Source organism: Lagopus muta, chromosome 1 (assembly GCF_023343835.1).
Source record: "Lagopus muta isolate bLagMut1 chromosome 1, bLagMut1 primary, whole genome shotgun sequence".
NCBI classification, from domain to species: Eukaryota; Metazoa; Chordata; class Aves; order Galliformes; family Phasianidae; genus Lagopus; species Lagopus muta.
Genome location: NC_064433.1, coordinates 170874094 through 170897896, shown reverse-complemented (window position 1 = coordinate 170897896; position 23803 = coordinate 170874094). Strand labels below are relative to the sequence as shown.

General features: G+C 42.6%; 1 protein-coding gene across 6 annotated transcripts in view; it reads right to left on the bottom strand.

The window, feature by feature from the left end:
• Positions 1-12279: 12279 nt before the first annotated feature.
• CCDC169 (coiled-coil domain containing 169) overlaps positions 12280-23803 on the bottom strand; it is a 32573-nt gene continuing 21049 nt past the window's right edge. For 3 of the 6 annotated variants that reach the window (XM_048948774.1, XM_048948743.1, XM_048948767.1), the window contains 2 exons: positions 22344-22420; positions 16697-19236 (listed from right to left, as the gene is read on the bottom strand). In XM_048948774.1, coding sequence (XP_048804731.1) covers positions 19134-19236; positions 22344-22420 — 180 coding nt within the window. In that variant the 3' untranslated portion in view covers positions 16697-19133. Of the gene's footprint in view, positions 13636-15223; positions 15376-16317; positions 16382-16696; positions 19237-22343; positions 22421-23803 lie in introns of those variants that run through there. The other 3 variants (XR_007377754.1, XR_007377755.1, XM_048948759.1) reach the window with 3 other exon arrangements.

Below are 23803 nucleotides of genomic sequence, written 5' to 3'. Positions count from 1 at the left end.
ACAGCTGGAAATTTCACAGCCCATTAATGCCATTGATCCAGAACATTTCTCCTCTTCTTGTACACGCTCAAACAGTTTTTTCTTCCATATTTTTATTATTCCACTCTTTCAAGATGCGTATCTCAAGCAGTCTTTCTCCTTTCTGACTCACATTGCAGCAGAAACCTAGCAAGAGTTGGAAGCCAGATTCAGACCAGGAAAACAGCCACCTTTGAGTGCAAGCAGGCTTTGTGGCAGTGGGAAGTAGCATTCCCTCCATATTCTGAAACAAACACTGACTCCACATCCAACCCCAATGATGCTTATGATGCATATCTGCTTACAGACTCAACAAAGAAGAAACAAACCCTGAGCATTCAGATGTTGGCATTTTCTTGATGATTGTGTCATCTTGTGATCATGCAGTTCTTTCAGTCATGAAATCTTGTCTTAGTAAGGCTCAACTTACAAATATGGAGAAATAAGATTCTGCTTAGTACTTCTGCATCCTGAGATTGAAACCTGACAAGCAGGAGTGAGGGCTGAAGTTCAGATGCTCATTGAGGAGAGTGAAATTGTGACATAAAGAACAAGATCACAGCAACATGCACTTGCCCACCACCAAAGGAAAGAGGCTGTTGATGAGGCTTTCTTGCTCCAGATGCGTGAGATGTCTGGCTCACGGGCTCTTGTCCTGGTGGGGGACTTCAACCATCCGGACATCTGCTGGGAAAACCACACGGCGAGCTGCAAGAGCTCCAGAAGACTCTTGGAATCCATTGATGATAGCTTTCTGGTTCAGGTATTGGACAGACTGACCAGAGGTGAAGCGTTGCTGGACCTGCTGCTCACCAACGCCGAGGAGATCATCAAAGGCGTCAAGGTTGGAGGCTGCCTGGGCTCCAGCGACCACGCCCTGGTTGAGTTTGTGATCTCAAGCGATGTGAGCCTGGCAAAGAGCAGGACCAGGACACTGAACTTCAGAAGAGCAGACTTCAAGCTACTCAATGGATTGCTGGCCAAGATCCCCTGGCGCGCTGCCCTCAAAGACATGGATGTTGAGGAGAGCTGGCAGCTCTTCAAAGATGCCCTCCTGGAAGCACAAGAGGTCTCCATTCCGCTGAATAAGAAAGTGGGCAGGCGAGGTAGGAAACCGGCATGGCTCAGCAAGGACCTGCTGAGAGAACTGAGGGCGAAGAAAGGGGTGTACAAGCTCTGGAAACAAGGCTGTGTCACCTGGGAAGAGTACAGGAATGCCGTCCGGACTTGCAGACGTGGGATCAGGGAAGCCAAGGCGCAGGCAGAACTGAACTTGGCAAGGGACGTGAAAAACAATAAGAAAACCTTCTACAGGTACATTGCCCAGAAGAGACAGGCCAAAACGGGCGTACCTACTTTGGTAAATTTAAAAGGAGAACTGGCTTCAACAGATGAAGAGAAAGCTGAGGTGCTGAATGAGTTCTTCACCTCGGTCTTCACTGGTGGCCAGGATTCTAGTCTTTTTCACGTCCCTGAGCCCTGCATCCCCAAACCTCGATGTGGGGACCAAGGAGGTAAATCCCTCCCCACTGTAAGGGCAGAGCAAGTCCGAGAGTGCCTCCTTAGACTGAATGAATACAAGTCTATGGGGCCGGATGGTGTGCATCCCAGGGTCCTGAAGGAGCTGGCTGAGGTGGTTGCCGAGCCGCTCTCCATCATATTTGAGAAGTCGTGGCTGTCAGGTGAGGTCCCGGACGACTGGAGGAAGGGTCACGTCACTCCCATATACAAGAAGGGGAGCAGGGAGGACCCGGGGAACTACAGGCCGGTGAGTCTCACCTCCGTGCCTGGGAAGATCATGGAACAGATCCTCCTGGACAACATGCTCGGTCACATAAAGAACGAGCATGTGATCCGAGACAGCCAGCACGGCTTCACCAAAGGAAGGTCATGCCTAACTAATCTTGTGGCCTTCTATGATGGAGTGACGGCATTGGTGGACGAAGGGAAGGCGACCGATGTCATTTACCTGGACCTGAGCAAGGCCTTTGACATGGTCCCCCACCACATCCTCATCTCCAAATTGGAGGGAAGTGGATTTGATGGGTGGACGACCCGATGGATAAGCAATTGGTTGAAAGGCCGCAGACAGAGGGTGGTGGTCAATGGCTCTATGTCCAGGTGGAGGCCGGTAACAAGTGGTGTCCCCCAAGGGTCTGTCTTGGGACCGGTGCTCTTTAACATCTTTATTAATGACCTCGATGAGGGAATTGAGTGCACCCTCAGCAAGTTTGCTGACGACACCAAGCTGAGTGGTGCGGTTGATACGGTGGAAGGAAGGGATGCCATTCAGAGGGACCTCGACAGGCTGGAGGGCTGGGCTCGGGTGAACCTGATGAGGTTCAACACGGCAAAGTGCAAGGTTTTGCATTTGGGCCGGAAGAACCCCAGGCACCTGTACAGGCTGGGAGGAGTGGTCCTTGAGAGCAGCTCGGCAGAGAAGGACCTGGGGGTCCTGATGGACGAGAGACTGAATATGAGCCAGCAGTGCGCTCTGGCAGCTCAAAAGGCAAATGGGATCCTGGGCTCCATCAGGAGAGGGGTGGTCAGCAGGGACAGGGAGGTGATTGTCCCTCTCTACTCGGCTCTTGTGAGGCTCCACCTGGAGTACTGTGTCCAGGTGTGGAGCCCTCAGTACAAGAAAGACATAGAGATTTTGGAAAGGGTCCAGAGGAGGGCGACTAAGATGATCAGGGGGCTGGAGCACCTCCCCTATGAGGACAGGCTGAGGGAGTTGGGCTTGTTCAGCCTGGAGAAGAGAAGGCTGCGGGGTGACCTCATTGCAGCCTATCAATACCTGAAGGGAACCTACACCCAGGAGGGGAGTAAACTCTTCAAAAGGGCTGACAACAGCAGGACTAGGGGAAATGGATCCAAGTTGAAGGAGGGAAGATTTAGGTTGGATGTTAGGGGGAAGTTCTTTACTAGGAGAGTGGTTAGGCCCTGGAACGGGCTGCCCAGGGAGGTTGTGGATGCCCCATCCTTGGACGTGTTCAAGGCCAGGTTGGACGGGGTCCTGGGCAACCTGATCTAAATGTGTATGTTTGGTGGCCCTGCCAGGCAGGGGGGTTGGAACTACATGATCCTTGAGGTCCCTTCCAACCCGGGTGATTCTGTGATTCTGTGATCTGTGATTCTGTGAAAGAGCAACTCGTGGTCTTTTTAACTGCAACTCCTCTTTGTTCGCAGGGAGTTGGCTGCAGGCTGCCTGAGCTGACAAGGAAGGGATGATCGACACTCAAGTAAAGAAAGCACGACAGCCATCCGCTGCCTCTAAAACAGCTCTGCCAAGGGCCTCAGAAAGATCCTCAGGACAACTGACAGCATAGACCAGCGCTCAAAGCATCTTTACATTTGATTATACCTGCTTGTTCATGAATGAAACGCTAAAGGTCACCTAAGTCAGATCAGGTTTAAGTCTCATGAAGTAACGCTGCAAACTACCTGCATTTCCTTGTCTAGGACATTGACGCTACCTCATACTGCCTCTTGTGTTGGCAAATAGCTCCTTTGGCAGCTGGAATGAGGGATAAACATCAAGTTCAAAGCCTAGCCATGGGCAGGGCTGCCTCTACCAGCTCAAGCTGCCAGGGCCCCATCCAACCCAAGCACCTCCAGGGATGGGGCACCCACAGCTTCTCCGGGCAGCAGTGCTTGTGCCTCACCGCCCTCTGAGTGAAAATGTTCCCCCTAACACATAATCTAAATCTCTCCTCTTTTAGTTTAAACCATTCCTCTTTGTCCTATCACTATCAGACCGTATAATTCTGTCTCTCTCTTGATTATAAGCTCCATTTAAGTACAGAATGGTATATGACCCTGAGGCAGAAGTCTGGCCTGGCTTCCTGGAGAGAAAGCTCCACGCACACGTAAATTCATGACTGTCAGAGCTACTCATGGAACAGCCTCCAGGTTACTCATAGCAAGATGCCAAGGAGCTTAGACTCAGAAATCATCTGAGAGGGATCCACCTGTACCTGGTGCTTTCATAATGGAATGGCATCTGTAGTTGCACAAACGGCAGGCAGAAGACCAGGACCAATGTGTTATAAGACTTAGAAACAACTTCTCCTGACAAGGAACAAGTTGCACATCAGCCAAGATCATCTTCTTGCGCAGGCTGTGTGCACACAGTGTATTCACGCTCATCAGCGAAGACGAATGACTGAGATGCTGGTCCTGAAGGGAACACTCTGCTGTGACAGGGGCTGGTGCTGACACATGCTCAGACGTAGGTGCCTCTTATAAGACTTTCTGTTGCTTTCAAAGGTTTATGCAGTGTAAATATGACAGAAGAAATCATTTTATCACAGGGAAGTACTTTTTTTAGGCAGGGTGTACAGTATTGTAAGCATCCTAGAGGGAGCTCAGAGTACCCTAGAAATCCAATCTTGAATACATCTCATAGAATAAGTCTGAAGAGTGACTATAACATAATTTCCCCTTCTATTTGCTGCAGATCAAACAACTGCTTATGCTAATAACTTAATTTGTTCTCCAATTAAAATAATTAGGAGAATGTATGCTCCCCTTGAAAGGAAGCTGTACGGGAGTGGTTGCTTAATGCATTAACACCAGCACTCACCATCTTGGCTGCTCACATTAGGAGAAAAGCAGTGCAAGGTCTTTCCAAGGAACACAGTCCTGTGTCAGTTCGTGTGCAATGGCTCTGTACCATAGCAGAGGAGTACGTAGGGAAAATTTTACTTCATTTCCATACATTTTCTATTACTTCTCCTAGTCCCCAGCTTGATCTCATTTTTCAAGTCAAATTAACTTATAAAGATTTTGAAAACAGATTTGAAAACTGAAAATACTTTATCTCTCATTTTCCATGCTCCATAACGCAGAGACAAATTCTAATTGATCACTCAGAGATCTTTCCCTGTGATAATTCTTTTCTACAAGTCTTACACACTGGAAGTTATTCAAGGTGCATTGCCTCTTTCCCTGCCATGGTCAAGTTTCAAACCAACAATGGTGGGTTACAAGGCAGTGGATAGTAATGGTATTTTGCTCACAGGGATATAATTCTTCCTAACTCTTTGCTGGAAATATGTAAATGTCTTGAAAGAAGACAAGCCTTGCTTTCTGTCCTTCCAGAAGTAGGGAGAGAAAGAGTGTGTAATCATTAAGGTTATGCCAATTTTGTTTGCATCCAGATAAATGTCAACCTTTTATAATCCAGCATAAAGACCCACATGAACAGTCTTTGTCAAAGGCAGACTCTCAGGTGAGCAGGGGGCTGTGGGAAAGCAGATATTGACATAGAACCATAGAACTGTTTGAGTTGAAAGGGACCTTTAAAGGCCATCTGGTCCAACTCCTGCAACAAACAGGGACACCTACAGCTCCATCAGGTGCTCAGAGCCCCATACAGCCTGACTTCGGGTGTCTGCAGGGATGGGGCATCTACCATCTCTCTGGGCAACCTGTGCCAGTGACTCACCACCCTTATTGGGAAAAACTTCTGCTTTATAACCAATCTAATCTCTTCTTTTAGTTTGAATCCATTTCCCCTCATCCTGTCTCAACAGACCCTGCTAAAGATTCTGTCCCCTTCTTTCCTGCAGCTCCTTCTTTCTGTCTCCTCCTTTCTTATAATTGTTAAGCAGTACCTTACAGGCACATTCATGCAGACAGCAGGAAGTTTGAAAACCTCCTGTGTTAACCACAAATGGATTTCAAGAGAAGTTTAATCTCCCATTTGTACTTTTGGTCTATTTTTGTTCTGGAATGAGGGGAAAGCTGGTTTCACCTTTCAGTTGTTATGTAACAGAGCAAATTTAGAAAAATGTTTACATTTCTTCCGAAAGGCTTTGCTCTGACTGGGGCTATTATGAAAGCCCTGTATCAACAAGAGCTCAGAAGAAAATGTTTCATTTCTCTGATGTGCAAATGACAGCATTACGTGCATACCAATCCTCTACCAGCACAATTCAGTGAGTGATAAGCTGAATAACAGCCCCTTACAGCTCATTGGGTTCTCCTTGTTTAATAACTGTGTTGTTCTAAAACTACAAGCTTACATCAGATGAAAAACAAACAAACAAACAACAACAAAAAAAAAAACCAAAAATTTCAAAGGACCAGAGAGAAGGAAGGAGATGGAGGAAGCTTTGTACCACAGGTAAGGTGAGTTCCCATGTCTTTAAAGAAGGATGCAGAAGGCAGCAATAGCACAGCTGTGCCATAGAACTCTTTCTTGTTGCATTTGCTTTGCTGTGGCTATTTGACTTCTAACAGACAGGAGCTTTAGCCATATTTCAGCAGGTAACTTGTGCATATAAGTCCCTTTTAGAACTTCATTTCATAGTACATGTCAAGTGAAACTTTCCTTACTGAGTTTCAAAACCACTTGAGAAGGAAAACAGCAAGCTTCGTTTTCCTAAATTCTCTTTCTGAGGCACTTCTGTGCCTCATTTTTGTTTTGGTCACGCTCTCTCAATGCATGTTGGTGCTGCTTGACCTTTAAATGTCAAAATCCATTTTACTGTCATTAACTGTGAACTCTGCCACCATACACCTCATGTGAATGGCTGATCCACGTAAGAATCAAGAGATGCATTTCATCGTGCACAACTCGGTTTATGAATTCATTTCATTATCCCTACCACCTCCCCACTCCCATGGAAATAAATTTTCAACTAGCTATTGCTATATAAAGAAGAGAGAAGGGGAAAAATACACAGGCAAGCTGACTGACAGAAGTCAGCTAACTCTTCCAGAGAAAGGTCTGAGCCTGCAAGCTGTTTCTTGTGGGTGGACCTCTTGCTTAGACTGAGAAGCCTGCAGAATTTAAACTGAAATAAGCTATAGTTCAGCTATAAGGCATAAACTCTTCTTTTAAAGGTTCAAATGGAGAGCCACTTAAAAAGTGAAGTCACTTTACAAGTTATTATTATCGCTTTCCATTTGCTTGCCATCACTTTTAACATAGAAATATTCTTTCTTTTAATGTTTAATGTTTGCCTCACATTGCAACAAGAACAGGCTTCTGTCACTGCATCTGTCTGGGTGAAATCTGAAGTCTGTACAGAACATCTCATCTTCTTCCTTCCAAAGAGGTGAGCAGGTCAATAAGAGGAACTGAGAATAATCCCAGTGCAGCCAACAGTTTCATCCAGGCTCATCTCTCTCATTCAAAACTGTTTTGGCAGTAATTCAGTCTTATTGGATGTTCCATATCCATTTCAGCTAAGACAGAACAGCATATTTTGTTCAGTTCTGATGTCAGTAAAAAAGGAAGATAGAGGATCCCTTTCTTCTGACAGTTGGATGTCTGAACACAACAGATTCCAATGCCATTTATACAAAATCATGCCCATAGTGCGCTGAAGAAGATTGCAAGTATTTCCACACGTCACTGCCCTTCTTTCTGACTGCAAAGGTGGATTGGCCTGTTCTTCTCATTTCTGCCTACACAAAAGAGATCTAATCTTCAGGAAGGGAGAATGAAGAATACTGATCAACTTACCACTGTTTCTCTCACTCTGTGAAACCCATTTGGCCTATACTAATAGAAATTCCTTTGACAACGAGATCAGGGCTCTGCCGTGCTGCAGAAACAGCCCATAGCCTAACATCCCACAGGAATTCATTGTAAAGAACTTGGGGTTTGCATCCTGCAGGGTGACCAGACAATAAAGTCCAATAGCCTCACTTCTTTGGTGTACAAAGTCTGTAGGCACACACAGTTTCCACCGCTCATTCAATTTTCTTGTTTCATCTGCCTGAGTTGGAAGGCACTGACTCATCTGCAGGCATTCACCAGTGATGCCTGTCACTTGGAGATGGAGACACCTCTAAGACATGACAGAGCTACAGTTCCTGCAACACCCACAGGAAACAGTTGTTATCCCACAGACAAGTGAGAAATTGAGTCACCACACCATCGTTATCTCCCACAGTCTAGTGTTCTAATTATAATAGCATTCCCAATTCAGAATATTGAAGTAAAATGAAGCCTTCAAGGTTAAGAGCCTCAGTGGAGCTGCCAAGCATTGCTGCTATAACTGGCTGTTTCACATATGAATTACGGGCACCTAGGCCAGGCCAAAACTTACAGGATGACTTCAGAGGATATGGCAAGGGATGCTCAGTGTTCACCCAGTGCCTTATCTAAGGAAACCAGGCTTGGTCTCTACCTAACTTTCTGCCCAACTCTCTCCTGCTCATTCATCAGCACACCTTGCTGTGTAGGTTTATGAGCCTTTTTCCCAATCAAAGGAGCTAATTTGATTACTTCATGGTGTTTAAAAGGCAAATTTAAAAGTAATCATCTATTTTTAGCTGAGCAATTTCTCCTTTCAAAAATGCTTTCCCCAGAGCTCAGGCCAGATGAATGGGATGTTGCTCGGTGCTGTGCAGCTTTTCTGCAGCTTCCACTGACCACTCATCATTGTAATAGGAGAAAATCCTCATATTATTAACCCAAGAATCCTCTTTTGGTTAGATAGCAACCACACAAGAATGACATTACAAGTATTGCAGATCTTTGTGGTTTTGTCATATGCTAGCCTCAAGTTTTCCCATGCTGTGCAAGTCTCCTTCATGTGGGTCAGCATCCTGAATGTGCACTCCCACTGGGAATGTTGTTACCACTGGTGGCAATAGCTGTAGGAAACAAAACCAGTATTCCTAGTACTGAAAACATTGCTTTCAGCACCTGAAATGGTGCCTTTCCCCTGAAAATTCAGACAAAACCAAGACTCGTAAGTAGAATACAAATAATAAAAAGCCATTAATAATCTTTGGCATAAAGTATTTTCCATAGCTTTTTTTTTTCATATATTTTTTAAAAAAGCAAAATACATATTTTACAACAGTGAACACCAACATTTAGTACCGTGCTTCCTTTGCTTTTCAATAGATAATATTCTTCTTACTATAGGAAAGTTGCAGTCCTAGACATGACACATGCTTTTCAGGCTGACTTTGATTTCCAATCTTTTCTAAGAGAAATATCAAGTTGCTTTTCTCAGAATCCACCTGCATTTTATAGCTTTGTGAATAACCTGTGAAGAGACAGTTGCATGAAAGTAACTTCAGCATTCAACTTTAATACTGGCACCTTCAATGTCATCATAGTCTTAGTTTAAAAATCACAGAATCATAGGATCATAGAATGGCTTAGGTTGGAAGGTACATTAAAGATCACTGAGTTCCAACCGCCTTCTGTGGGCAGAGTTGCCAGTCACCAGCTCAGGCTGCACAGGGCCCCATCCAAAAACCTCCAGAAACGGGGCACCCACAGCTTCTCTGAGCAGCCTGTGCCAGTGCCTCACTGCCGTCTGAGTAAAGAAGTTATTCCTAGCGTCTAACCTAAATCTCCCTTCCTTATTTTAAAGTAATTTCCCATTGTCTTATCACTATTAGACCAGGTAAAAAATCACTCCCACCCGCTTATTAGCCCCCTTCAAGTACTGGAAGGCAGCAAGGAGGTCTCCCTGGAGCATCCTCCAAGCTAAACAAGCCCAACTCTCTCAGCCTTTCTTCATTTGAGAGGTGCTCCAGCCCTCTGATCATCTTTGTGGCCCTCCTTTGAACACACTCTAACAGCTCCTCATCCCTCCTGTACTGGGCTCCCCAGGCCTGGATGCAGTACTCCAGGTGGAGCCTCACAGAGGCAGAACAGAGTCACACCTGATTGGCTCACAGACAGAATAATTTTGCTATCACTTAATAAAATCATCAAAATTGCAACTTCAGACTCTTTAAGTCGTGTTTAAGGTTGGTGAAAAAGCAGAACAGGGAGACCGACCTGTTCCATTTAAACAAATGCTGCATTGCAACAAAGAGAGAGAATGATTGTGGATAGAGCATCACTCCCAGGGCATACATGTTAGAAACACTGATTGGCCACAGAGAGGGTGAAAAGGTTACAACAAATCCTCTGTGACGTTCCTTATTAAGGAGACCTTTTCATTCCACTAGACTATGATTACTCTCATATTTCTTCTGTACAGATATATCTCATAACATAAGGTACTATTTAACCTCCCTTCCTATTCTGTTGAAACATTCTAGCAGTGCATCCTGTGTAAAACCCCACGGAATTCTAGATAGCTGCAGAAAGCATGTACGTGGCAATGGTACAGGTGATGACATCAGCATGGATTTATTTCTGCATTGCAGATAACTCCGTTAACAAGAAATCAGCCAAATACTGAAATGTTTGTAGGCTTTTGTGGGATTGGAAAAGGAGTACAGCGAAGAATTGCTGGTTAAGCTGCATCTCATAACAAAGTGGTCAGTAACTGAAAGTGGAGCTCTCCCCACAAATAACTTGCCCGCTTGATTTGGAAGATTAAGCAGATTTGAAGGGAGTTCTCCACCATTCCTGGACACAATCCCAATAACTGGACTACTGCCTGGCTGCTTTCAGCTTTTCCCCAGTCAGCGTTCAAGTGCTGCAAATCTCATCCTCTCATTTCTGACTTTTCCAAATCACTGTACAGAGGACACGAGAAGCAGATTCAGCACCACAAAGTCCCATTCTGGTATTTAACTTTCAATCCCTGTATGATTTAGGTCCTCTTTGAGACTAATCCATGAAGTCCTTTGAAAATCTGGCTCACTGCAAAACTTACCAGCATATTATGTACTACTGCCTCTGGATACCTCTCTGGTAACCCACAGGAAGCTGCTGGACATTCCTTGCACAGACACATTGGGCAAGTATATCAGACCGTGCTTACACTGCCTCTCAAAAGGAACACCAAAATCTTACAGATTTACTGGAGGACACTGGCACTCTCTACTTTCTTTAAGTAAAAATTCAACCAGTCCATTAATCTTGCTGGCTTGGTCTTTCTGAGAAAATACACAATGCCCTCAGAGAGCCTCTTTTCTTCCATAGCAGAAGGATCTTCCTTGCCTCTGAGCACTCTTCCAGGTTTAAAATAGTTCCTCAAAGGTATTTCTTAAGTAAACCTTTCAAAGGGTTTTATAGGGTAAGTTTCCCCCTCTCTCCCCTGCTTTGTCACTTGTGCTTGTTTTAAACTGAACTTTACATTGAGTTTAATACCACAATGTTTTTATAAAAATGCCCCATTTTCCCTTAAAATAACTCATGCTGAAGCTTTTATGGATCTGTTTCTTCTTCCATGGCATAAATCTATTGTTTAGATAGCTTTTCACAATACTAATACAGGGTGCAGTTACACAAACCAGCCCAGAAGATGTGAAAGGCAGTTTTTCAATTGCAGTCACTTTTAATTTTATTTACATTGCTTCTCTCCTCTACTTCTGCTGTTGGTTTTTTTCCTTCTTTTTTTTTTTTCCCCTTTTTTTTTCCTGATGTTATTTTGCACATCACCAGAGCTTTGGCTGGGAAGCAAGCAGGATGCTGTCTGTCCTCTGAAGCATCCGTGTGTTCTTTTCCCAATGCTCAGGTTTTCAGGCACAGACGTCTCCTTGTTTCATCCTTGGTAAATGCTGTGGGCACTTACTGCTGTTCCTTGATGTTCATTCCTTGACCAGACCACAGTCCACACAGCTGTATTAAACAGTACAATTCAAGGCATTTCTGGTAAATGCTTTGCTGGTTAGGCCAGGGGAGGAAAGCAGTTTCAGCAGGGCACGGCAGTGACCAGCGCTGGCATCAGGCAACAGATGGTGCCAGGAAGCCACCAGAGCAGCACAGAACAGCTGAGCTCTCCTGTGACTCAGGCTTGCAGGTGACCAGCTTTAATGTGACAGGATGAAGGAATCAGTTTGTGGTACTGTGAAATGTTATGGTCGGAAATCACATGCTGCAGATAGCACAGAACACAGGGGCAAGCATCCATTAGAAGGGAAATGGTAGGAATGTGCTGTGTGCTGAAATCATCGGCGTTGGGCAGCCAGTAATAATCTGGGGCATGGTAATCCCTTAATGAGTAACAGCAGGTGCTGAAGTGCTTAAAGTAAATCACTCCTGCATTTTAGGGAGCTGTTATTTGTGCCATTGTTATCAACAAGAGCAAATCTGACAGGACAGGTAGCAGCTGGAGTCCTCCTCTACTGAGGCAGTGCTGGTCGCTGGGTCCCCAGTGCTGTGGGGCTCTCTCCAGGGCCAGGACCAGAGATGCTGGGCACAAAGTGGAGCACAGGAGATTCTCTCTCAACACTGGGAACACTTCCACACTGTATGGAAGATGGAGCACCAGCACAGGCTGCCCAGAGGCTCCTCCTTGGGGATCTCCCAGAGCTGCCTGGCTGTGGCCTTGAGTACCCTGCTGTGGTAGGGTTGGGACAGGTGGCCTCCAGAAGTCCCTGCCAACTTCAACCATTCTGTGATTTTGTATCTGACAGCACAGGAGTGGCATTTGTCTCTTCTGCTCGTGTGCCAATGAGAGACGAAAGGCTCAGCCTAAGGAAGAAATAAATGACTTCTGATGGCAGATGATTTCATCCAAACACTTTAAGTGTATTTGGACAAATTTTCCTTGGCCCAGAAGTATATTATACTAATGAAGTTATGCTGCCAGCCATTGCAGGCCTGGCAGGACTTGCAAACTATTTTAATCCTTCAAGAACAACTTTGCCCAGCCAATAATCTCACTCGTCATTAGTAAATTCCTAGCTCAGCTTTTTAAGAGACAGGAACACACAAAAAAATATTGATCTCTACGTTATCGATTCCTACCAAATGATTGCATCACATTTCTTCTGAGGTCTGTAGCTCATTGATCTATGGGCTGTACTTCCCTACCTGTGTCCTGGGGTTCCATACACTTTACAGGGGCTTTTTAGAATAATGCGCATGTTTGTTGTTTTCATTTCCAAAGAACACAGAGCTTGCCAAATCTCTTCAAAAGAAAGAAAAAAATGAGGTAATTTGTCCTTGTAAGTGCCAATGTAACTTGAGAATAGATCACCTCACACTGTAAATACAGGGTTTGAAGAACAGGACCTGTTGTGAGCTGAAAAGATCAACCCTAAGGAGAGTCACATCGCAGCTCAGTATTTCTTTTTAGCTCAAATACTCTACTGTCACTATCCCCAGCCAGACCAAGAAAAATGTTTTCAACAGGATTCAACCTACATCATGCAGCTTATTGTGAATTTGCTATTCTAGATTTTCTTTCTAGTATGTGGAGAGAAATTCATGGGCCCTCTGATCCATCTTAATCTCCACTGTTAGAACATGAGAAACTTCTCTCTCAAGATTTCTATTTCTTTCCATTGTCTACACATGGAGCATACAGGGATTAGCTCAGACGCAGATGTTTGACTTCTAAGCACTGGGCTGGGTCACACAATTCCCAAGTTTGTATTTCCTTCTTCTCTTTTTTTCAGAACATATCAGTATTCCATTCCTAACCAGCATGCAATGAGTCAAGGGGCACTCCCTTGTTGCTTCATCCATCTCCCCAGAATAACTCTTCAGCTGTGCATGACTTCTCTGCTCCCCAGCCTACAGCGCTCAGTCAAACCACATCATTCCTGAGCAGATTCTCCAAGAGATATGTGTCTGTGAGAGGGCTTGGATCGCTGCAGGAGGCAGCTGGTGCTGTGGTGCAGGGCAGTGGGAAACAAAGAGTGCGCCCAGCCACACCTGACAGGAGAGTCCTCTTTCCATCGTTGAGTTTTTCCCTCAAAAACTGGAGTGGCACTGCTGGGTTGTGCTCCCTGGAGAATAATGACATGGATATTCACCAGTAATTATTTTCAATCAGACGTGGCAGCTACAGCTGTTGAGAGTCTGCACCAACATGGCTGACATATCATCCTTCTTCATTGTAAGATAAAAGAAAACACCCATTTGAGTTAGGTTAGGCTTGTCTAGGCTCACTGCATTTTTACCACTGAGCTTGCTTTCACCACTGGTATATTTATCTTCACATCACTTCTCAGCACCAGAAACATACTACCCTGCTCACTGCAGAGTTGGGATGCTGAAGCAAGGTTGTCTAGAACCAGACAAAAATAAAAGGGATGAAAAAATTACGTGGGACCCAGTGTGTAGGAACTCTACCAGCCTGGAAATTAAGTTCATTTTCATCTGCAAGATAAAGACTGCACTAAGGAACCCACTGATATTAACTCACAAAAAAGAAAAGCTTGGGTTGGAAAACACAGAAAGGCTTAGGTTAGAACCTTAAAGCCCACCCACTTCCAACTCCCTACTGTGGGATGGTTGCCACCCACCAAATCATACTGCCCTGGGCCCCATCCACTGCCTCCAGGGATGGGGCATCCACAGCTTCTCTGGGTAGCCTGTGCCAGTGCCTCACCATCCTCTGAATAAAGACTTCCCTCCTAATAGCCAATCTGAATCTCCCATTTTAGTTTAAAGCCATTTGGCCTTGTCCTATCACTACTAGACCATATAAAAACCAATCCATTACTAAGTCAGTCATCCCATCATCTATGTCACTGATAAAGATGTTGAGGAGCACCAGCCCCTAGACAGATGCTCGGGGACATGACTTATCACTGGCCTTCACTTAGGTAGAGAGTCATTGACCGCAAGCCTCTGGCTGTGACCATTCACCCAATTCCTTATCCAATTAACAGTTCACGCTTGAAACTGGTATCTTTCCAATTCAGAGAAAAGATTGAGATGTGGGACCACATCAAAGGCCTTGGACAAGTCCAGGTAGATGACATCAGTTGCTCTTCCTTTGTCTACTGATGCCATCACTCTACTGTAGAAGGCCACCACATTGGTCAGGCATGATCTACCCTTGGTGAAGCTGTGCTGCCTGTCACTGATCACCTCATATTGCATAGTTCCCAAGAGTATCTTCTCTATGATCTTATCAAGCTCAGATGTGAGCCTCACTGGTCTGTAGTTTCCTAGATTTTCCTTTCTCCTTTTCTTAAACATAGACATGATGTTTCCCTTTTTCCAGTCACCAAGGACTTCACCTGACAGCTCTGACTTTTTGAATATGATGGAGGGTGGCTTGACTACTATATCAGCCAGCAACTTCAGAACACTGGGATGCATGCTGTCCAGCCCCATTGTCTTGTACACATTCAGTCTCACCAAGTGGATTTGAACTTACTCTTTGCTTACAATAAGAGAGGTTATGCTTCCCCAAATCCTGATGGGGTAGTGGAGATTCTCAAATGCAGACAAGACCATGGCACCAGAGCAATTGTGGATACAAAAGGAGAAGAAACCGCACCTGCACCTGGGAGCCCAGCTCTATCTCTACTACAAACTGCCCAGATACCCCAAAAGCACAAGCAGCTGATTAGCATCCCCTACCTAGGTGCATATAGCGTCTGCATCGAGTCAGTACTGCGTTCTCTCTCAGTCCTGAAAGGACAGGGTGGCCTGAGCGAGCCTCTTCTGAGGAGTGATGCATCAATGCGCACAAAGAAGCATGTAGAAAGCCTGTTTCCATCTGCATGCTGCTCCTGTAGAGAGGAGATACTCGTTTGAGCTGTTTGGTTCTTAGTTGTTTACAGGACAGACAAATGTAGTCCAGAAGAACTGGGTTCCAGGCTGTAACGTGTAAGGAACCACATAAGATGTTTGTATCCTTGGATGAAAGGATTAAACTATAACATACTGCCACCTTTGAAAAGCCTCATTATCTAATCCAGAGATGTCTGCCATTCGTATGACACTTGCTTGTGAAGAGATAAAACTGTTGCAATTAGACGTGATTTTCATTCGTGTCGTTTACTTTGCTTCCAACCAGTTATTTCAAATCACTGTTTATGTTTGACACCGGTCTGGCGGTAAGAGCAGAAGTTTAAAAGCATCGGGGTTCATTTCATTATTTATTTATTGGTTAGTTGTTGCGTCCATCTCACATTCCTAATAACATCTGTGTGGCATCTTCCACTACTGGAAATGCATTAAGAAGTAATGCATCTCGTCTGTACCAGTAGAAATTACCAGTAGATATTACCAGAGGAAATGAAGTATCATAGGAATCAGGGAAGCTGTGAACTGCACCATCTACTCAGTTATCTATATGAGGAACTCCTTAAACAAAGTATTTAAGCAATAAAACACTCTTTTACTGTTAATGATACCCTGAGTATGAGGAAACTCATCACCCAAGTTCTCTGGAGTCTGTGGTTATGCTGCCTAATTACTTAATACTTAGCCACATGTTCAATGTCTATCCAGTAAACACTTTGATTCTGCCATAAAAGAAGACCAGGCTGCTATACTGATTTACTGCAAACAAAAATCATGGTTTACTACCATGTACATCATGAGAATTAAATTTGAATGGCTGTTTGGGAAATAATGTTTGCATACCAGCATTTGTTTTTTTAATTCATATTTTCCAGCAACAGTAGGCTTCAACACTTCAAATGCCACAGTTACTTCAAAGTCACAGCTTGCTGAAATCAGTGGAGTTACACATAAGGAGCAACCACGTAAGGGAAGTGTGCTCTCAAGTCCCTAGAGTTAGGAGATCAAATTTCTTGGTCCATCGATTATAGACACACTACAACCATGAGGTCCAAATTCCAATTACAATCTGTACTGCAGCAAAAAGTTTGGCCAGATTAAAGCCTTCACCTCTAATGTCGGAGGATTATCTTCCTCTGACATTCAGCTCCATTCACTCACTGACCACAGCTATCAGCAATTCAATTTTCCATTTCTGTATTCAGATTCATCCATTGTTTAGAACGCATTGCACAGAGATAAAACTAACCTTACAGTGGCTTAGCAAAACTGACAAAGGTGACCCTGTCAGGAAAACGGGAAAAAAAATAGACTTCTCTAGACTCTTGTTTACTCCAGATTCAATTTCCTAGGCCTAAAATGAGAATAATGGTACATACTGTGCATTGAAGGATTAATGACTCCAAAACATGCTGAAATCTTTCACATAGAAGATACTGCGTAAAGATACAGAACTGTTTATTGTTACAAGTGCAAACATGAACCATTTCACAGTACAGCATAATAATGAGAAAAGTCCATGAAGGATAAATCCAGGTATTTCAAAACAAAAGCCCACCTCCAAAATCCAAAACAACTACCTAAAAGCTCCTACATAGTTTCCAAAAGCTCTTAGAAAACAAACAAACAAACAACAGTGTAAACATTTTATTCAGGTCCATTTTATTCAGGTCCAAAGATACAACACAACACTTCCTGCTGTTGCAAAGAAACTCTACTCATCAAAGTCATCAGCCTGCCCTTATTTTCAGAAAGACAGGAGGGAAATGAAGTGCCAAGTAATTTCTACAGTAAAGAGAACTATAACCACTTTGCAAAGCAAATGCTACAGCTGGACACATAATTAGAACGGTGAAACACATGTTTCAGGGCTTAATTACCATACTGCTGAGTTTCAAATCCTGATCTTGCTCCTGGCATGCTGAAATAGGGACTAAGAAGACACAGTCTGCTCCTCTCCTCAGGTCATTATTGCACCAATGATATCAACAAATGCCTCTTTTTAAGCATCAGAATTGTTATCTCAGCAAGAACTACCCATGAGGTAAGCAATTAACACCCCAGCTGTGAACAATTGCTGTTGTGTCATCCTGGTGCAAAGTTTCCAATTCCTGTGAAGTGTTACAAGGACTACAGTCAACTGCATTGACTAACATTTGATTTAGAGGCAGCAGTAATGTCTGCTGCATGAATCCAAGAACTGGATATTCTTTGCTACTGCAGATGTCCTTGTCTTTTGTGCCAACAGAACCATTATGGTGATTTTTTCTCTCTCTCCCCAGTGACAAATAAAATCTGGAAACTTTCCATGTAAAAACAGGAACAGGAACCCTCATCAGCTGTGCTGTGCAGACCAGCCTGCTTAGGACAGAATTATACCACGTGCATCAGAGTAACATTAGAAATAACTGTAATAAATCTCATACTATGTAAGAGAAAAACAAGTTCTGCATACAGAGTATGCTGTACAATACTGCAGGTCTTCTTTCCCTGGATCTTATAATGGCATCATTGATCTTTTTGTAAGAGTTTAATTACAGCCTCGCTTTAATGCTGCCAGTAATAAGGAACTATTTGTACTGCTCTTAAAGAGGCAAAAAAGCTTTACCAGATTCTGCAAAGAGCTAGGGATGCTCTTAAAAATAATAAAGGGCAGTCAATCAATCATATTTGCTTTGCCAAGAGCTTTTATGATGTAACCCAGAAGCTTGAAGCTTCATTACCAAAACATTTTTTCTGTTGCTACTTAAAAGAATTCTGTGAAAGTTTAATGACTAAAATGCTGTAGGTAATGAAACTACAACAATTGCACTCTTAAGAATGAAAAGACAAAGTAGTCCTACTGTTCACTGAAGAGATTATTTTAAAGACTGGTACTATTTTGGGCCATAAATATATATGGATCAGCACCACTGAACAATACATAAAGAATTTTATGGAACCCATAAAAACATCCACGGGAGAATTCAAACTGCAAATAGCAACATACCAATATCAGGAAATGTAATGTGTATGTAATGCTTAAAAGCAACAATCCCCCCTCACAAGACATGTTCTAAAGCATCTTGATTAAAAACGCTGACTTTTTCTTTCATTTCTTTCTGTAACTAGTGCCTGTAATAGCTACACATGACAGAATGCTTCTAAAATATGCAAACAAAAGGTTTTACAGCAAGCCAACTTTTTAAAAAGCTGGAGGTGTTTTGTCCCTCTGCTGGAGTAATGGAAAAAAGAATAACTTTATGTTGGAAAGGAACTCTATTGTAAGGCACTGACTATGTGCTGGTCAAATGAAAGGCACAGTTAGCTGTACCAACATCAGACTACTTGGATATTTTCTTAGCTGCTATACCAGATGCTCTTGGACGGAATTACTGCAGAGATTTACTTTTTGGGTAGAGAGATTACATTTCAGGTTATATCACTCTGCATTCGTTTTTCCTTGACTGAGATGTCAAAAATCATACTGACTCAACAGTACTACCTGTTCCACCAGATTGACTAAGTGTTCTCCAAAGATCCCAGCTCCCAGATACTAGAATCACTGATAAGAACTAGCACGAAAAGAGTCAGAGATCACCAGAACAAAAAATGGCAACTACAAGAACAATTCCATCAGGCAAAGAGGAACTTACACTACTGCTGCCAAGAAGATGTGCTGGTCTGTGTTTGGTGTAATAAAGCATATACACATTCATTTTCAATTCAGAAATTTTCAGTTAAAGAAAAAAGGTATATTAAATCAGGATTTTAGTTTTGGAAGCTGCATCACTCCTGCAGTCTTTTTAATTGTTCCTTTTTGGGGATTAACAATCTTCAGACGCTGCGGAACGCTGCATCTCCCTCTGAAATAAAATGGATGAAGTTAGTCATCAAATGTCACATTTCCTGTAAGCTAAAAATTTGCATGCTTTTTATATTAACATAACTGATTATTATGGTGAATTAATAACCCTGAGAGGAAAAAGAAGTATATTTCCAGTTTGGAGGGCTAGAAGAGCATTTAATTATTCTGCATTCTAAAACAATCCTCATCTTATGATTCCTGACTACTTCCTATTATCTAATTGATGGCATTCAAAGAACAGAATACTAAACATTTGCACACAGAGAAAGCTAATGAGACATCTTCCTCAGTTACATAATCCTGGACAAGGAATGGAAAACCATTCCATGGAGGCACAGTTTCAGCTCTCAGCAGGTGTGTCAGTCTGTTGATCATTCTCTGGAGATCTTACATATGAAATGCTGTTAGCAGACTACTGAAGTGGTACTCATCATGGATGCACACACCACCTACATGAAGCCTACTGGAGCTGTTCTCATCTGATCTAAGAGAAGTCAGTGAGAATGTAAACAAATCTCCAGGGGGGAAATGGTGATTCCACAAACTGGAAAGCTCATTCTTACCATCAAGCAGCATCTCTACACTTAACAAAGTATCTTTGTTTCTCTCCCTGTTCATCAATGCACCAGGCAGACAGCACTGTATGTTGCCCTAATTGCCTGAAGGGTTTCAGCGTCTCTCTCAAATAATAAGCATTCTGAAGGAAAATATGTCACAAAGTCATCTTTACATTCATGACAGCCAGAGAAATGTTCTGTTATGTGGTAGGAGTTGTGATGACATGATCTGCACAAGCTTCAAATCTCTGGGCAAACAGCCAGCAAAGCTCTCCCTAAGACTCCTTAGTCTTCTTGAGATCCACATGAAGGGAGAGCTGGTCCCACAGGAAAATGGAGCTGCATCCATCCAGAACTTGGATGATCAGAACCATAGGCCTCAGTTTGTGAAGTAACCAACTGGTCATTCGAATTCAGATTACTTACAATCAAAGAACCACTGCAGAATTGGACCAAGCAGACAGCGTATGTCTGTGTGGAATTCTGCACACAGCTGGACCTACGCCAGATGCAAACTAATAACTAGGTAGTTGCAGCCAGTGCAGTGCTGAAACTGCTAATAAGCCCTGCTATGTGTCTCAGTACAGCAGTGACGGCTCAGAATGACATTAAATTGGCTCCTCAGACTACATCAGAGACACGAGTCATCAAGACATCCGTGCTTCTTTTTTTTTTCCCCAGCTGTCAGCTAGCCTATTTTTTTGGTGCCCTGTGAAATAACACAGAAAAGGATCTCTACTGAACTTGTCCTCTGTGTTTAGATAACCAGGAACAGGAATGCAACAAAAGTTACTGTTCGTAATTATGACACAAAAATGTTACAGCGTTTTTTTAATAGATGGGTAATCTTCCTGTATCTGTACCTAAGGTTAAAACAAACGTTAAGCATTGTTTTATAGTATGGTTTCAAATCCAGTTACTGCAGGTGGTTTTTGAAAGGCTAACAGAACAATCCTGGACAGAAAAAAAATCAAATCATTCTCAACAACAATTGATTTTCATTGCACAGGTATTCTCTTAACTTCAGTGAAATTGTTTTCATTAATGTCAGCTGGAATGAACAACTTTCAGGTAGTAAATCAAAACATAATTCAAAGGACGTAACAAAACAGTGGCTGTGATAAGTTCGTCATGATTGAGGGACATCTGCCTGTACTTAGTATTTAAAATACAAACGATACCCGAGTTTCATTCTTAGCTCTATGTTGTCTACCAAGACCAAAATCTGAGGTGAAAATTGTAAGATGCTGGTTATCAAAGCCAATGCTTTGAGAATCAGGTCCTTTGCTACTAAGGACAACTAAAAGAAAAATTCCTTTGAGGTGAAGTTGGTAGAAAGGGGTATTTTGTTACAATACCTATTCTGTGAGACAAGTGGTGTAAGTGCAGCTACACACCACCATACTACTCCCTCATACCCTCTCCATAATGGAACATGGGGAGAAAATACGATGCACTTTTTCTGTATTGGGAAACTTCAGTTAGAGACATTAATTCATACCCTATTAAAATCCTCCTCTGGAGCATTCCAGTTTTTGAAATCCTGTTATTTGATGCTTACATGGAGTGTAAGGATAAAGCAGGTAAGCAAATATGTGTACACATTTCCTGTTTATAAATTACTCATTATGTTTGTAGATGTTCCTAGTACATATTATGGATGCTAACATTAATAATATAGGTAAGTGGATTCATGGAAGAGTATTTATTGTGAGATACTGAGCACACAGAAACTATATCAGCTCAGGAAGTCTCCAAATACTTGGGAGAGTTCCAAAAGCAAACATTTTATCTGCCTGCCCTTTTGTAGGCATCTACTTATTGCAACTGGAGGCAGGATATTGGGTTCAACCCAAATTTTGTGTGACTCCCTGTATTCTTTCTACATTATATTACTTATGTTTTTGTTTCAGTTAAAAAATACATCTCCAATTTCAAGCAATCTCACAAGCACTACAATCACAAATTAATTTTATTTCTCTGTAGTTCAGAACAGGTGGGCTCTTGTCACATTTAAATTTCTAACCCATGTAATTAAACAGAACTATGTTGAACAATGAAGAGTTTCTGTGTTGCCAGCTAGGAGTTGGACTCAATGGGTCCCTTCCAACTCGGGATATTCAGTGACTCTGTGATCTAAAGTCACTCACATTATCATTCTTACAATCCTTACAATCTCTACTCGCTAAAAAGTATCAAGCTAAGCAATTATTTAAATGAATTACTCTTAATGGACCAAAGGGGCTCCAACTCCACAGTAAAACAGAAGAAAAGAAGATCCTTTTTAACAACACAGGTTGAGATGGGAGAAGAGAGATGGTAGATTTCAAAAAGGCTGCTTAAAGCACGTGTATTTCCAATCATGCCACATGCTTAGCGTTAAGCAAAACTGATTGAAAAGCAGTATCAAAAATGATGTTAAGAATAGTATGTTATCATAGGATTGTGTTTAGTTATATTTAACATGAACAGAGAGTTGTACTATTCAAAAAACCATATTTAGTTAAAAAGTAAAGCAGAAAAAGAAGAAATATAAACAAAAACATACCTCAGTGTGTGCTTTTCTCCCTTGCTTGTCAGAGCATCTGTTCTTTGCTTTTCAACAGTTTTAAGCATAGCTGAGGTCTGCAGCAGCAGAGATTTTACAATAAATAAATAAATAATAAATAAAAATAAAATTAAATCCTTATATGATCACAGTTAATGAAGTAAGCTTCCTCCAAACTGATTTTGACCAATTATGGTTTTACTGCCACAAAGAACTTCAAGCACCTATTATGCCAATGTCTTATTGATTTTGGGAACTGAGCACATGCCAACATTCCTTGACAGACCAAATATCACTACTTATTATGTTGGATAATCAGAGACTATATCACTTAAAATTAGCAGGTCGCACTGTGTATTCCCAATGAAGAACCACCATGTTTGAAACACACTTTTCTGACTGGCATACAAAAACAAAATAATAGTAACTTAGCTGTACTTTTGAATGATTAAAGTGTTAATTAAGAACAAGAACTACTTTTTAAAGTTTCATGGCATGGAAATCTCTGCATGCTTTGGAGATCATGACTAGAATTCTGGACATAAAAAATAGCTATTCCAAGGGTAATAGCTATTACCCTTGGAATTGCATTTAGCAGAATTTGGGCAGGATCAAACCAGTTGCTTCTGCTGTTCCTTAGTTTGCAGTGCTCCCTCCTCACCCAGCACGTTTGCTTATCCAGATGCCTTTACTAGCACTACTTTTCAAAGGGTCAGCTATGCCATGGACTGAAAAACAGAAAATGCAGCAGGTGTAGGGCTTGTCTGGCTGATGTGTCACACTTGGGTGTCTAATGTAAGAAAATGGACTTTTCTCAACGTCTTTAAAGAGATCCATCAGAAACATGCAATAATTACAGGATAATCATGACATGCAATACAGCACATTCACCAGGACAGCAAAGACCTAGAAGTAGGCATTGGAGTAACCTACAGAAGACTTAAAGTCTGGCTAAATTAAACTTTACATTTTGCAAAACACTTGAAAACATCCTGCCCTTGTGAGAAAAAGAAGATCCAGCTCCAAAAAGAAATGTCTTGCTTATAAGACAATGATTTCTACTGTGCTTCTAGCTGTACAATGTGTTAGCCAAGTATTCCTTACCCGGTCATAGTAAACCCAGCTATAACTGAAGTAGTTTTTCTAGAGTGCTTTGCATAAATAAGAATGGGATGTGCACAGGTTTAATTTCTTGAAGAGAAGATTGTTTTTTTTACTCAAGGAACTCCAGTGAAGATAGTGGCTAGTATCATTTATCACCTTTCTGAGCAGTGCTCCTGTGACAAGATCACAGAATCATAGAATCACAGAATGGCCTGGGTTGAAAAGGACCACAAAGATCACCGAGTTTCAACCCCCTGCTATGTGCAGGGTCACCAACCACCAGACCAGGCTGCCCAGAGCCACATCCAGCCTGGCCTTGAATGCCTGCAGGGATGGGGGCATCCACAACCTCCTTG